This window comes from Mobula hypostoma, chromosome 1 (genome assembly GCF_963921235.1).
Source record: "Mobula hypostoma chromosome 1, sMobHyp1.1, whole genome shotgun sequence".
NCBI lineage: Eukaryota > Metazoa > Chordata > Chondrichthyes > Myliobatiformes > Myliobatidae > Mobula > Mobula hypostoma.
This window is the reverse complement of record NC_086097.1, coordinates 44,806,767-44,823,452: the sequence shown is the minus strand read 5'-3', so window position 1 is coordinate 44,823,452 and position 16,686 is coordinate 44,806,767. Positions and strand designations below refer to the sequence as shown.

The 16,686-nt window shown below is 37.8% G+C and overlaps 1 protein-coding gene and 1 long non-coding RNA gene across 2 annotated transcripts in view; one reads left to right on the top strand and one right to left on the bottom strand.

Annotated features, from left to right (window-relative positions):
- LOC134346088 (ena/VASP-like protein) overlaps positions 1-16,686 on the top strand; it is a 264,678-nt gene that overhangs the window by 225,678 nt on the left and 22,314 nt on the right. Inside the window, exons 7-8 of the mRNA XM_063047396.1 lie at positions 8,016-8,254; positions 11,743-11,879. Of these exons, the coding sequence (XP_062903466.1) occupies positions 8,016-8,254; positions 11,743-11,879 (376 nt within the window). The remainder of the gene's footprint in view (positions 1-8,015; positions 8,255-11,742; positions 11,880-16,686) is intronic.
- Positions 6,779-16,686, bottom strand: part of LOC134346099 (uncharacterized) — a 29,365-nt gene continuing 19,457 nt past the window's right edge. Inside the window, exon 3 of the long non-coding RNA XR_010017829.1 lies at positions 6,779-6,899. This is a non-coding gene — a long non-coding RNA (uncharacterized LOC134346099). The remainder of the gene's footprint in view (positions 6,900-16,686) is intronic.

Sequence of the window (16,686 nt, the reverse complement as noted above, 5' to 3'; positions counted from 1 at the left end):
TATCAGCCCTTATATGCTCAAGGAATTTAAAAGGGTTAGGCAGCCCAGCACCAAAAATGGGCATGAGGCTATTTACAAATTCTAAGCAAATATAGGATGCTGATTGAAGCCCATGTGCAAATATACAGGGTTTGTGACATACACACTTGGTCTAGTTAAACCTGGCATTGAGCAGTTCTTAAGGGAACACTAGAGGCCATTCAGAAGTTGAAACTTTTTTTGTTGTTGCTCACAAGAGAATGGAAATGCAGAGGAACATATAAATGACAAGAGGGCCCAAGAGTAAGCATTGGGGCTGGATACAAACAGAAATGTTACTTCTGTTTGTTTCTGCGTACCAACTGAGCTGTAGAGCTGACAGTGTTGGTACATATTAGTGGGTCAACATACTTTCAGTATTGCACTGGATTTTGATCTATGAATGCTATCAGTGTTCGTACACAACGATAGGCTAATAGTAGAGCCAGTGTTTCCATGGGCATTACAATAGTTCACATTATCTCATGGCAGAGGAGTTAGTGGCCTAAATTTGATATCCCTGATTATGGAGACGGGGGCTACTATGTATGAATAATTGTTGTCTTGTGATTGAAATTAAACTATCACGCCACTTTTACATTACATGCTGAAAATAATAAATTCAATGGCCTAGTCCAGGGGTGGCGAACCTTCTTTGAGAGTATGTACTCAAAATAGCAACAATATTCTGAAAAACATACTGTTAAGTGCCATGGTAATTTTGAGCAGAGATTGCTATTGATTAATGAATTAGTAACAATAATTATAGACTTTAAGGAAAGAAATGAGTTCTATCACTTATTTATGTGTATTGACTGTTTAACTATTAATATAAGTATAACAGACAAATTGAAATAAATGAAGCATTTTAGAAAATCTATTCAAAATTATTAACATTAATCTTTTGAAAAGACATTTGAAAACTATTATCATTTCTAAAAAGTACTGCTAATGTAACCATTTACTATCCAAATACTGGTAGGTACACCAGGTGTGTGAGGATTTCAAAATATATCATACAATGTCATGTGTTCTCACAGCCAGTTTACGATGCTCCTTGTGAAAATTTTTCACTGCTCTCAGGTTGTAAAATCATTCTCTGCTTCATTTGGCAGTTAGGATAATCATTATGTACCTTTATTTTATGGGTAGGGTTTAAAAAATCAAGAGGCAGCCCTGCATGCCTCATGCCAACCAAGTTTTTGTGTGTGCCACCTTGGGCATGTGTGCCAGTTTCACCACACCTGGTCTAGTCAGTACTAACTATACTGTTCTCTCAGAATCATGATTTACATTATTGGCATATATCTGTATCTATGCTGTATTGCTCTATAACTTATGGTCAACGCCCACCAATCTATACTCATTCATTTTCTCCGTCACACACTAACAAACACTGCTGTAAACCTCACATCCATAATGCGTAGCTTACGTACATTGCCATGATAAACATAAAGGCCAAACACCTTACACAACATTCAATAACAAACTTCACTCTCTCTTGTAGGTTTTGATCTTGCACATTCAGAGGCAGCACGAATAAACTGTGGGCACCTAAATGTTCTGAATTCCATGCACAAGAGTGGGCAAAGAAATGGCAGATGAGATGCAATGTTGAGAAATGTATGGTTGTACATTTTGGAAGAAGAACTAATCGGGCAGATTATTATTTAGATGGGGAGAAAATTCAAAAATCGGAAGTGCAAAGGGACTTGGGGGTCCTTGTGCAGGATACCCTAAAGGTTAACCACCAGGTTGGATCGGCAGTAAGGAAAGCAAATGCTATGTTGGCATTCATTTCAAGAGGAATAGTGTATAAGAGTAAGGAGGTGTTGATGAGGCTTTATGGGACACTGGTGAGACCTCATTTGGAATACTGTGTGCAGTTTTGGGCCCCCCTGAAGGAATGTTCTGATGTTGGAGAGAGTTCAGAGAAGATTTACGAGGATGATTCCTGGAATGCAGGGGCTAACATATGAGGAGCATTTGTCGGCTCTTGGACTGTGTTCATTAGAGTATAGAAGAATGAGAGGGAATCTCATAGAAACATTTTGAATGTTGAAAGGGTTGGACAGAGTAGATGTGGAAAGGCTGTTTCCCTTGGTGGGTGAATGCAGGACAAGGGGCCACAATCTTAAAATTAGAGGGTACCCATTTAAATCAGAGATGAGGAGAAATTTTTTTAGCCAGAGGGTTGTGGATTTGTGGAATTCATTGCCACATACAGCTGTGGAGGCCCGATCATTGAGGGTGTTTAAGGAGGAGATTGATTAGTATCTAATTAGCCAGGGTATCAAGGGATATGGGGACAAAGCCAGAAATTGGAACTAGGTGGCAGAATAGTTTAGCTCATGGTGGAGTGGTGGAGCAGACTCGATGGGCCGAATGGCCTACTTCTGCTCCTTTGTCTTGTGATCTTGTGAAGTCACTGCTGGCTCTCCACAAGACTCCTATTGCTGAAATCACAAACACTAACAGGAGTGAAAACACTTAAAACGTTAATGTTCTCTTAACTAATCCTATCTCTGCATCAACGCAAACTCCATTTAGATGGTGTAATCATGGATCAGCTAACAAAATTACATCCTTGTACAAGCAGTCTTCTTTCTCATTTCGAGGCATACAGTCACTGCATTTCACAAATGGAGCCATTAGCTCAGATGTTGGTGCCATAGAAGTAGCCACTACATACAGTGATGGGCAAAAGTAGAAGGCAGGCAGCAAGGATAGATAACAAGGAACTTTTGCTGCAAAGGTCTCATGAGGATTTCAGTAAGGCTAGCTGTAAAAGATGCAACAGTGTGACAGCTGGCTGTTGTAAATATGGTGTGATGTAATATACAAGTTTGGTTTCAAATGTTTATTCTGCATTGGCTTTCGTTTTGGCATTGTGGTAATGGGGACACTGTTATAACTCGTGACAGGGAAGAGTAATCCAGGCTGTATATGCATCGTTTCAGTAGATCAGTGGTCAGCTAGATGACGCTCACAGAGCGGCTTAGCTTTCAATACACATATGCTCTGTATCTACATATTTGTTACATGTTGGAGTCATTACCCATGTCATAAGATACTCAGTCCCAAATAATCACCCTTACTTTACTCTGCTAACCCATTGAATTTTACACAGTAGACTAGTGAAGGATGAAGATATCTTAATTAGAGCTGGTATAGACCCACACTCGTCGTTTTTGGAACAGCCTCTTCCCCTCTGCCATCAGATTTCTGAACGGACATGAACACTGCCTCACTATTCCTCTTTTACGCTATTTATTTATTTTTATTATAATTTATAATAATTTTTGCATGCTTTACACGGTACTGCTACCACAAAGCAACAATTTCATGACATACTATATGTCAATAATAATAACCCTGGTTCTAATTCATACTGTCACCTGTTTACATAATTTGTTGTTTTGACCTCATATCATTTGATATTAAGAGAGTGAAATTTCTTTCCGTTTTACTATCAGAAAGAATTGTGGCCTTGAAACTGCATGCATGTAATTCACACCATCCTGTGCTAGAGCTTATAACCTAGGATCTTAGGGGAAAAAATTGCTGCCTGTTGTAATTGTGAATAAGTCACTGAACATTCAATCTGGTAGAAGGAAAAGATCTGTATTCATCACGACTAACGGGCATTTTCTTGGAGACTCACTTGAGTAGAATAAGCCCATAAGATACAGCAGGAGAATTAGGCTATTTGGCCCATTGGGTCAATCATTGCTGATTTATTTTCCCTCTCAACCCCATTCTTCTGCCTCCTCTCAGTAACCTTTGACGCCTTACTAATCAAGAACCTATCAACCTCCACTTTAATAATACCAAATGATTTGTATTTAATATTTCACTGATATTTGAGTAATATTGTAAGTATATTGTTTGACGGAGCATTCTTTGTTGTCTCCATAATTCATTATGGGTTGTATTTAAAAGTACATGACTGGCAAACATCATTACACCACCATGTCATAAGTGTGTGCCTCACTAAAGTAAAAACTAAACTAAAATACATTCTCCTGGGTTACAAAACATAACAGTTGCTACGTGTAAGTTTTAAATGACCTGAGATGACTACCTGCCTGTTAAAGCACAGCGTGATGTTTGAGCTTTTTAAAAAAGCACAGCAAGACATTTGAGTTTTTAAAAAACTGTCGAGTTAAAAAAAAAGGCAGAAAACAGACTAGATTCATGGGTTCATAAGCAGTGAGTACCAGGCCAGAAGTGGATGGCTACATTGAAAAGATAGACATATTCGGTTGCTCAAGGGATAACTAAATATTGTATACTGAGCAAATTGAACAGTATTTTGAAGGAAATGAAGTAGCCAGTGCAAGTGCTAATTGTATTGAGTGCATTGGATTTAAAGGTTTACACTTTGTTTAGATGTCTAACTGCTCCAACCAAGCCAGCCAAAATGAGCTTTGCTAATACTGTGAAAGTAATTCAGGAACATTTAGAACAAAAGCCATTGTTGATTGCAGAACACATTAGGTTTTATAAGTGGAATCGAAAGGAAGGGGTACGTAGCTGAACTGAAGAAGTTGTCTGAGTCTTGTCAGTTCAATGATGGGCTTAATGATGCAACGAGAGATCATTTAGTTTGTGGAATATTACAAGAAAGCATTCGAAAACAGCACCTAACTGAAGAACAACTTGCATTTAAAATAGCAGTTGAAATTGCTGTATCAATGAAAACAGCAGACAGAGACACAATTGAGTTCCAGTCAGGAATGAAAATGAGCATGAACAAAATTGCAATGTCTAAACAGAAGCTGAATGAATTGTGTTACCTTTTGGCAGGGGCTCACGTAACCCAGACCAATGCAGGTTTAAAGGTGAAACATGCAGAAAATTCAACAAAGTAGGACACATACAAAGAGCATGTCAGGCCGACAAAAGTAAATGGACTACATAGGGAAGAGGAAAAGATAAGAAGTCAAGTTGCACTTTGAAAAAGGGTATTAATTTGCATGCTGTTGATGAAAAATCTGATAGTGATGAGAGAGACACAGGACAAGGTAACCTTGAGATTTACAATATGAAAACTAACAAGGGATAAGCAATGTGTCTTATACCAGAAATCAATGGCTTATTAATTAAAATGGAATCAGTCACTGGCTCGGCTGTTTCCGTCATTGCACAAAATGAGCTTTATACACCAAACAAAATGAGTCTTGCATCCCGTAGATCAAGGCAGAGGAATGGTTTCCCTTTTTTTTAAACCTAAAAATGCAGCAAAATTGTTATTTCTTTCTTAAGTTCAAATACTCCCCCTTACGAGAATTCAATGTTATATAAGCCAGTTTCTTAACTTCTACATGACTAGCACATTCATAACAACAGCATGGAATACAATTCACTTTGAATACTTTTATTCCTTAATTCTCTGCATATTAACCATGAACATGTCACAATTAAAAGTATGATTTTCCACAGGAAGTAAATAACCTACAGTATGCAAAAATGAAAATATAGTTGAAAATCATTATTACCATCCCACTCTGTCAGCATGATTTTTCATCTATGATATACATTCAGAGACTTTCAAAGATTCTTTATAACTCATGTTTTAGTATTATTTTTATATGCAGTTTGTCTTTTGCACATTGGTTGTTTGTCTTTAATTGTGTATGTTTTTTGGTAAAAATTCTACTGTATTTTTTCCCATAAATATCTGCAAGTAAATGAATTTCAGGGTAGTATGTGGTAACATATACACTCAATGGCCTCTTTATTAAGTACTTCCTGTACCTCATAAAGTGGCTGCTAAGTATAAGTTTGTGGTCTCTGTTGCTGTAGTCCATCCACTTCAAGTTCCAATGTGTTGTGCGTTCCGAGATGTTCTTCTGCACACCACTGTTGTAATGCATGGTTATTTGATTTACTGTTGCCTTCCTGTCAGTTTGAACCAGACTGGCCATTCTCGTCTGACCTCTCATCAACAAGCCTTTTTCTCCCACAGAACTGCCACTCACTGGATGATTTTTTTCTTTTTCCGCACCATTCTCTGTAAATTCTAGAGACTATTGCGTGTGAAAATTCCAGGTGGTCAGCAGTTTCTGAGATACTCAAACCACCCCATCTGGCACCAACTAACATTCCACGGTCAAAGTCACTTAGATCATATTTCTTCCCTATGCTAATGTTTGGTCTGAACAACAACTGAACGTCTTGACCATGTCTGCATGCATTGAATTACTGCTATTTCACTGGCGTATTAGGTATTTGCATTAACAATGGAATATTTTAAACTTTGTTTATTCTTCTCTGTTTTGACTTTTTTAATATATTTTACTTATTGTTTCTTCTCTTTTTTTGCTTCTATTGCTTAGTTTCTACCCTTCAGATCAAAGTTGCCCACTCCCCTTTCCATAGCCAGTCTCCTCCACATCAATATAACACCTACAGTGTAACCATGTCTACTAAAGCTCCCTCTCCACCTTCTTATACCAGAGCCACCTCCTTTGATTCTGCAGCTTCTGCTAAACGAGTGTTTGCTGATGATCCTTGCCACTTGCCATCCAGTGGAACTTCTACTAAACCCTCACTTCTTAGATCTTCTTCAGTACAATTATCTACTTCCCTAACTCCTGCTTTATCTCCTACACAACCAAGCCATGGGACCATGAGTCGAAGTATTAGACAGATCCCATTATCCCTGACCTCTACTCTTTTCCCATCTTCAACTTTACAGCCTAAACCTGTTCATCATACATCTACTCCACTTCCTTCATTGCCCCCTGTGACAATCGCCACTCCTCCCCACAAGGCTGTTGGATCTCAGCCTACAATTCCAGATAGTCTTTCATTAATTCATCTGCATGATGAGAAGATTAAAAGGCCAGTGGGTTCTGCAGTGCAGTTAGCTTCGTCTGAAACAAACCAGAGGAGTCATGATGAAAATAATATTCTAGCATCAACTCACCCTGCCTTTTCCAGGCCTCCAACAAGAGTAAAGAATGCAGAGGGCTCTTGCACATTAAAATCTGGTCCTGAATCTCACATGCCAATTTTAAGTGGTCCACCTTCCTCTTACATTCATCCTCAGCTACTAGTTTTCTCATCACTTTCTGCACAACAGCTTTACAAGTCCCGTTCACACTTCATTACATCTCCTCCATTTCGCGCTGCCTTCTGTGAGGCAGCAATGTCCATGAAGACCTCATCTTCTATGACATCAGTCACTTCAACTTCTATTACCCAGTTGGGTAAGTGGTGCTATTGCTGGCATCATACAATATGTTTGTGTTGTTTACTCAAGACATCTCATTTTATTTTCTGTTTCTTCTCTGCTTGGCTTGAATATTTTTTACTTAAATGATTTTTGACGTACAAAATTTTAAAGGACTACTTTAATGAGATTTGTTTGCAGTTTTACACTATTTTAATTTTAGGAAATCTTTTAGTAATTATAGTGCCTGTTTTCTGTTTTTCTAAAAATATTGGAAATCTGTATCCTAATTACAGGTTATTATAATATTCCAACACAAATGCTACAAAGCAGGATTGTTAAGCAATTAGCAACACTCATCTGATTTGTTTCTTCCTGAAGATGTTATTCTTTTCCACTTAATACTTTATTTGAATATAGATAGAGAAGAAAAGAATTGAATGCTTTATGGTGTAACTATAAAGCAAGCAAATTATATTTTCATCTATTATATTAGTCCTTTAAAATAGCCCTTATTAGAGGGGAAGGTGCATATATTCACCACCTTTCTCAAAAAATATCCAAGAATGATATATTAATGGAGTTAAACATATGACACATAATTTTAACCAGTAATTTTAACTTGCACTTAATAACTAACCACAGAAGTAAACTTAACTACAAATGTATAACCAGCAATGAAGCATTAACATGTTATGGAGTTCAACCTAATTAAGCATTTACTTGATGGTGTTTGATAACATTTTGACCATTTTGCATAGACATGATGCTGTTGAAGTAGACTAACCCTGTTATATTTTTTTAACTTTTATTTCAGCTCCCCCAGTTCCTCCTGGAGGACCCCATGCACAACCTACATGCCCCCCACCTCTTCCTGCTGGTGGTCCCCCACCACCTCCACCACCACCAGGGCCTCCACCAGCTTCTGGAGGTGGACCACCTCCTCCTCCTCCGTTGCCAGCTTGTGGAAGCCCTGGAGCTAGAGGTGATGAGGGACACTCAGCTTCAGGACTAGCAGCAGCAATCGCTGGGGCTAAACTGAGGAAAACTAGCCGGGTAGGAGCCTTGCTTTTCTTATTAACATTTTTGCACCATGTAAAATACTTGGAAAGTTGTTTGTTGGTTCAGTTGGTGAATGGGTGGTACACCATGATCATTCTCCTTCTAAGTCCGTACGTGGCAAAATGAAATTCTTACTTAACAACTTAACATTTAATGTTTTTTAATTAGCTTAATATATTCAAGTAATGTTGATTTTGAAAATTACTGTGATATATTTATTGTCAACATGTGATTATGAACTTCCTAAGTGCTAATATTTCAAGATCAAGAACTACAGTATAAAACTGTGCAGTGAAAGACCTTGCTGTGAAAAAAATATTGGTGGAAGGATTGCTATTATCACGTAACACAGACCATGGCACTTATGGTAGTCTCTTTGGTAAATGAATAGAAATGGTCTAAAGCTAACTGATTTTTTCACCTTTTAGATACCTTTAGTTCATTTGCTTTAAAGTAAGAATTCAACAACCATGATTCAACACTAAAAATTAAAGTTATTTCACCGCAGGAGTGATTAACAAAACTTTCAAACATTTTGACAATTACAATAAACTCAGGTGTTTGCAGACAATGTGCAAAAATAATTTTTAAATGTGTGTGTGTGTGTGTGTATGTATGTGTATGTATGTATATATATGTGTGTGTGTGTGTATATATATATATATATATATATATATATATATATATATCTAAGAAGGTGATATCAATATCTTGAGTTGCATCTGTAACACAATATAATTTTGACCCTTCTTTTAAGTTTAGAATTTCCTGGCTGTAAGGGTGTATTCAGATTAATCTCTGTTCACAGAAATGCTGAAAATTTAAACTTGACAGAGGCCACTATCTGTTAAAAGTATGAATGTTTCTAAATCACTCATATTCATAATGTTCAGAAATTATTTGAATATATATTAAAATGGAAAAATCATGAAATATAAAAGTGCAATAAAATATTTCTATAAACTCGATTAATTAAAAAATATAAATTACCTGACATTTAATTGGGAAGTTTGCAGTTGCTCATCTCCACTGAAGTAAATGAAATTACTGTCCCAGTGTGGAGGTCTAATGACACAAATTTACTGTTCACTAAAGGGGAGTAACTGGAACATCGCTGTAGGTTTGGGACTTGCACATGGCCTTGTGGAGTCAAGCAGAGGAGCCCAGTTACCAAGAACCCAACTTGTCAAGCTGTTTAGAATTTACACATTAGTGTGGGAGATCTGAACTTCCCGACACTTACAGAGGGAAATGCTTGGCATTTCTCATGAAAATCAAGGAACAACCTAGAAGGAACTTCATGGAGTGAATCCTGAAATGGGTTAATAATAGCCTTCTGCTTAAGACATTGTTTTGTTGATAGAATATTCAGCAATTTTTATTTTCATTACATTACCTGTAACTTAAATGTCAAACTTAATTCACAAAAATCTGTAACTTAAGAACTCAAACTTGTTCTTGCTTTATCTTACTAACAACATTTTGACATTTGCTTGAAATGCATATAAAATACAGGCTGCATGCTCACCTGAATTAATTATAAGCTTGTAAATGTGATAAGTCATTTTCTTTTGTTAATTAATAACTCTTTGAGTCAGATTAGAAACCCCTGATTTAGAGGGATATGGACCAATGTAGGCAAATAGGATTAGCTTAGGCAGGCAACTTCATTGGCATGGGTATGCGGGGCTGAAGGCCCTGCTTCTGTCTTGCATAATTCCATGAATCAGGAAGGCAATAAGATGAGCGGAGGAAAGTTCAGGGAAGATGTCAGAAGTAGGTGTCTTTTACACAGACGGTGCTAGGTGCCTGGACTGTTCTGTCGGAAATGGTGGTAGAGAGGCTGATACAATGGGGACATTCAAGGGACTTTTGGATAGGCATATGGATATAAGAAAAATGAAAAGTTATGGGCTGTGTAGAAAGGAATAGTTAGATTGACAGTGCAGTAAGTTTATAGAAATCGGAACAACATTGTGGGCCAAAAGGCCTGTACTATGCTGTACTATTCTGTGTTCTAATGTGGGCATTATTGGATCAGCTGTTTATTCAGTTCAGAAAACTTTTCTTCCTGTGCATTCAGTAGAACAGAAAATTAGACAGATTGCATAATGATTCATTACTGTTGTTATTATATCTGCTCATCTGTGGCTGAATTTGAATTTCACTGCCAAAGATGTTAATACAAGTTGGCAGTTTTGTTACCCATTTTCATCAAATTTAAAATGGCAGCTCAGTGTTGAAAGCATATAACTGTTCTGGATCTCCTGATGTAAATTTATAACACCAGCACTGTATACTTAAAATCAGTAACCTACTAACCCAAATCACTCATATATTTTGATGTGTAAAACCCATTTGCGTCAAGCGCGCTGTAAGTCACATCTGAGGCATATTTGCATGCAGCTGACTGATTTAAGGTAATGTGTTTTTTTTCTTTAAAATTTAATAGACACTCTACTCATTACCATGAAATTTTAATAATTTGTCGAGGTTGTTGCCTTATTTTATTTGCATTACATGGATTTATTACAGACACTCTTAAAAATTGTAAGTGGAACTTCATTTTCAAATATTGTGTCAAAAGTTTAATCACGCTATCAATATTTTTTTGATGTTATACAGCTTCATAAGCCCTCAACTTGGCCAAGCAATTGCAAGCATGTTGTGCTACCCATCATCAGAACCCAGGGCCCACACCTTCACTTTTTCATAAAGGAGCATAAACTCTGTTTAAATTGTCAATGCATTAATTGATTGCCTTGAATAAACCTGAACCAGCAGTGCTTAGGAAAGCAGTTCTGTATGATACCAATGACAAAGGTAATTTGTGTAAAGCCTGTCCCTCAAAGTATAAGATAGCTTTCTGCGGTTCCTTTTCACCAATTGTGAATACTAATTTCTAACATTATTTTGCAGTGTGGAGAACATTTGTGCATTCTAACTGCCCACGGGAAAAGATACTGAGAACAGGCACCTCAAAGAATCTTACATTCCTCGTATGAGGAGGATATCGAATTAATTCTTATTACCCCCTTCTCACCAAACCCTCAAATTAAAATATTCACATGTTAGGGAAATGCAGCTATTACTGAATTTAGTTTTCCAATCATGAACTGAATGGTCATTTTTTCTCTTTATCCGTATCTTACATTGAATGTACTTGTACAGTTAAAAGCAAGGATTGATTTTGGTAAAACATATTGCTGATAAAGTTCAGTAGCTTGCTCCATTGCTGTTGATGCCCATCTAGCGCAACCACTTGCATGTACCAGAATTGTTCAGCAGTGACTGTCTGAGGAGAGGTGGTGCTAAGTGATTGGGTCAACAGCTAAACTGTTGTTCTTGGTCCATACAAAATGATGGAGATTGTTGGAAGCATGTGGTAGAAGAGTTAATGTAAAATATATATATAGGATGTGCAGATTGATGCAAAATATTATTAATTGTTCTGCTTTTTCAATCTTTTCAATCTTTCACAGCCTGAGGATGGTTCTGGAAGTTCTAGTCCTGGGGGGGTGTCAAAATCTGACACCAATCGAAATAGCTGTGGGGCAGCACCTTCTGGGGGAGGAGGAGGAGGGCTGATGGATGAAATGAATAAATTACTAGCAAAACGGTATGTGCTTAACCTGTAAAAGGTAGGTCCTAATCCAAGGTGCTGTAGACTGAGTAACTTGAAACTATGTTTATATTCCAGTATAATACCATGTACTCCGTCACAATAGGAAAGTGAATCTTACTTAAAAGATTCTGTTGGATAAAATACTAACAAGACGGTGGGGGGAGGAGGATACATAAGTCTAAGATGTACAAGACAGAGGTAAAGTATAATAGAGAAGAAGTAGTGGACATAAATGGAGAATCAAAATTCTAAAGGTAAACAAACTAAAACAAAAAGAGATTTGAATGAACAATGAGAAGAAACTGTCAAGATGTAACAAAAAGGGAGATTAGAAAGGTTAAAGCATTAAGATTGGTAATTAATGGAGTGGGAGCAGCAAGGGTGAACAAAATAACAAGCACCCAGGTGCAATTAGTCAATATAGATTATTGGAGATGAAGAGGGCCAACTGAATGCAGGGAATGGGGAAGATGCTTTATATATACTTCGCTTCTGTTGTAACTGTGAAAAGGAAAATTTGGATGGTATGAATGTCTGAGTAGGTCATCAGTGAAGATCACTATTCAAAAGGAAATTGACTGTGAAATAGATAGGTAGCATTGCACAGTTGATACGTTTTCTATGTATGATCAACATCTAATGAGGTCATTCCGTATGCTACACTCATTAAGAGCTTGCCTAGGGAAATTAAATCACATGGTTCTGAGCTACACCTGTTACTGGGGATCTTCAAACAACTAATGCTACTTTCTCTTTAGCAGCTGGTATAAAGAACATAAGAAGTAGGAACAGAACTAGGCCATTTGGCCCATTGAGTCTAATCCACAATTCCTTCATGGCTGATTTATTATCCTTCTCAATTCCATTCTCCTGCCTTCTCCCCAAAATCTTTGACACCATGACTAATCAGGAACCTATCAACCTCCACTTCAAATATACTCAATGACTTGACCTCCACAGCCATCTGTGGCAATGTGTTAGACAGATTTTCTTCCCTCTGGCTAAAGAAATTCCTCCCCATCTCTGTTCTAAATGGATGTCCCTCTGTTCTGAGGCTGTGCTGTCTGGGCCTAGGCTCCCCCACTGGGGTTGTGGATAGTGTAGAAGACTGGAAAAGAATACGGCACACAATACACCAGTTGCAGATATGGGCTGAGTAATCACAGATGGAGTTTAACCCAGATAAATGTGAGGTGTTGCACCTTGGTAGGGCAAATACAAGGAGGCATTAAGAGCAAGTTCCTTAACAGCAACACACACAAAATGCTGGAGAATCTGAGCAGGTCAGACAGCATCTATGGAAAAGAGTTTCAGCCCAAAACGTCAACTGTACTCTTTTCCATAGATGTTGCCTGGCCTGCTGAGTTCCTCCAGCATTTTGTGTGTGTTGCTTGGATTTCCAGCATCTGCAGATTTTTTCTTGTTTGAGATTAGGTCCTTAACTTTATTGCTGAGCAGAGAGGTCTTGGGATCCAAGTTCATAGCTTCTTGAAAGTGGCTACACAGATTAATAAAATGGTTAAGAAGGTTTATGAAATGTTTATTTTTATTAGTTGAGGCAGTGAGTCAAAATTCAGGAAGTTATGTTATAACTTTATGTGGTTAGGCCACGTCTGGAGTATTGCGTTCAGTTCTGATCACCCCACTATAGGGAGGATGTTGAGGCTTTGGAGTGGGTGCAGAAGAGATTCACCAGGATGCTGCCTGGTTTAGAGGGCATGTGCTATCATGAGAGGCTGAATAACTTGGGTTGTTTTCTCTGGAGTGTCAGAGGCTGAGGGGAGATCTGATAGAGATTTACAAGATTATGTGAGGCATAGAGAGAGTGGACAGAGAGTATCTGTCTCCCAGGGTTGAAATGTCTAATACTAGAAGGTATGCATTGAAGGTGAGAAGGGGTAGGTTCGAAGGGCATGTGAGAGATAAGTTTTTTTACTTAGAGAGTCATGAATGCCTGGAATGTGCTGCTCGCTATGGTAGTAGAGGCAAATGCATTTGAGGCTTTTAAGAAATGTTTGGATATACACCTGGATGTATGGAAAATGGAGGGTTGTGGACATGGTGTAGGTAAGATTGGTTGGTGTTTGGGTATATGTGATTTGCTCTTTAGTTGGTTCAGCACAACTTTGTAGGCCAAGTGGCCTGTTCCTGTGCTGTATTCTTCTATGTTCATTTTATAAGAAATATCCTCTCCACATCCACTCTATCTAGGCATTTCAGTATTCAATAGGTTTCAATGAGATTCCCCCCTCATTCTTTTAAACTCCAGCAAGTGTAGACCCAGAACCATCAAATGCTCATCATACATTAACACTTTCATTCCTGGAATCATTCTTGTGAACCTCCTCTGGACCCTCTTCAAACTGCTCACAACACTCCAAGTGACCAATGCCTTATAAAGACTCAACATGACATCGTTGTCCTTATGTTCTAGTCTTCTCAAAATGAATGTTAATTTTGTATTTGCCTTTCTTACCACCGACTCAGCCTGCAACTTAACCTTTGGGGACTCCTGCACAAGGACTTCCAAATCCCTTTAAACCTCTGATTTTTGAATTTTCTCTCCATTTAGAAAATAGCCTATGCCTTTATTCCTTCTACCAAAGTCCATGATCATACACTTCCCTACACTATATTCCACCTGCCACTTTTTTACCCATTCTCCCAATCTGTCCAAGTGCTTCTGCAGACCCCCTGCTTCCTCATCATTACCTGCCTGTCCACTTATCTTTGTATTATCTTTGCAATCTTGGCCACAACACCATCAATTCCGTCATCTGATCATTGACATACAACATGAAAAAAAGCGGTCCCAAATATTTTCCCTGCCCAAGCTTATACACACAGTGTGCAACCTGGTGCAGGTAAGCCACCCTGGCAAAATTAGCTTTAATTTACTTTCTTACGTAGGCTTCTTCAGGCTCTTCCTCCTCAAGCCATTGATCTCTTGACACTCCATCCACTGATCTCTTTCAACCAATCCACCCGCTCTCCCCAAACAGCCACTGATTAGCCCCTATCCTGGGTTAAATGGCCCCTTAACAATGCCCGGGTCCCATCCAGTTTTCAAGTAGTAGAGCAACAACCAAAACAGTTATCGGCTTGTGGAACACGCAATTGTATTGATGTTGTGGTTGTAATTCACTGTCTCCAGGTACAGATACTGGTAGCTCAAGATATTGAAACAGGTTAGAGGAAAAAAGAACAGAAATATGAACTATATTTTTCATTGTGTAGGAATACTGCTGTCTAACAAGTTTTATACATCTCAAAATGGTCTAAGATTTGCCTAGGAATGACTGGCCATTAAGTCTTAGCTTAGTAGTACATAAGTAGGTCAACACCACAATACATAATGGAGCATTAAGTACTGAGAAAGGCACTGGAACACTTTGCATGGTTTTATAAAGAGCCAGTCAAATGTAATGAAATCAATTCTTTTGAGGATCTGCTGGAGTTTATGTATAAGAGGAGGATGCAATTTGGCTTTTCAAATGCACTTTCAGAAGATTATTTGATTTTAGTATAATCCAGTATATTTAGATGAGTAAAGATTACAGCTATTAGACTCTCATGCATTTAGCATTGGTCAGAATATTTGACCATCTCCCCCAAGCACTTATAAATGAAAGTATTAGGTTTAAAAGCAGTATAATTGTCTAGCAAATGACATTGATTAAACACCAATTGGATTATTATAATTAAAACATTGAATGATGGAAATGTTTAGTAGTCAAGCTGAATAAGAATGATAACGGAGAAATGCAAGATTAAACAAAAAAGCAGGCTGAACCAGGCAATACAATAAAAGTGTTGTTGCTGTAAATCTGAAATAAAGAAAATGATGAAAATGCACAGCAATATTTTAGGTCAAAGACCTGTCATCAGACTGAATCTAAGAGTGACTGGCTATCAATACAGGAAAGAAATTTGAAAAAATAATGAAAAGGTGAGGTGCATCAGAACTTAGAACAGAATCTGTTGCCAATGCAAAGCATACTTGCTAAGAAAGTTAATCGGAATGGTCTCCAGCATAGTGCTGAGGGAGGTGGTGGCAATGGTGATGGCAGCAGGACAATTTATGTTCTCGATATAGTCATATTTAAGCAGAAGAAAATAAGATAATCTCCCAAGAGGGTACAGTGGATTCCAGCTAATTGGGCCATCAGTTAATTGGGGCAGCCACGTATTTGGGACAACTCTTAGAGAACAAAAACTGAGAAAATAGCTGGAATTCCCTTTGTATATTTGTGATACTATGCCATTTAATTGGGTCAGGAGATGGTTACTAAAGTTTCTAACTAACATCAGTCACGTCCACTTGTGTGGCCATTAGACACAACACCTTGCTTAAAGAGAACAGTTTTTAAATAGTGCCAGTAGCACGTGTTTCTGTTCAAAAGGCAGTGATTTTTGTCAATGGTAGTTGGTGAGAAATAAACAATCAGACAACTCAAAACGGTTTTGCTCGCTTCAGTTTCAAGCATTCAGGCTTGCAGATGTAGAAATGACCATGAGTGAAAATGAAATGACTTCACACTTCAATAATTTAGGAACTGTGAAGAATTTGAAAGTATCAACAATCATCTTGAAAGTTACAATGAAGATGTAGATTTGGAAAATGCAATCATTGAAAGCATTGTATGAAGGCAATCTATTATCTGCACTAGATGTCTGCTCTGATTTTGTTCATTTACAGTCAATCAGTAGAACATGACAGCGTAGAATGGATGAATTTCTTCATTGATAACTATTAGGAACTACAGTTTTATAGTACTGTAGTGGTATTGTTAGTGTTCTA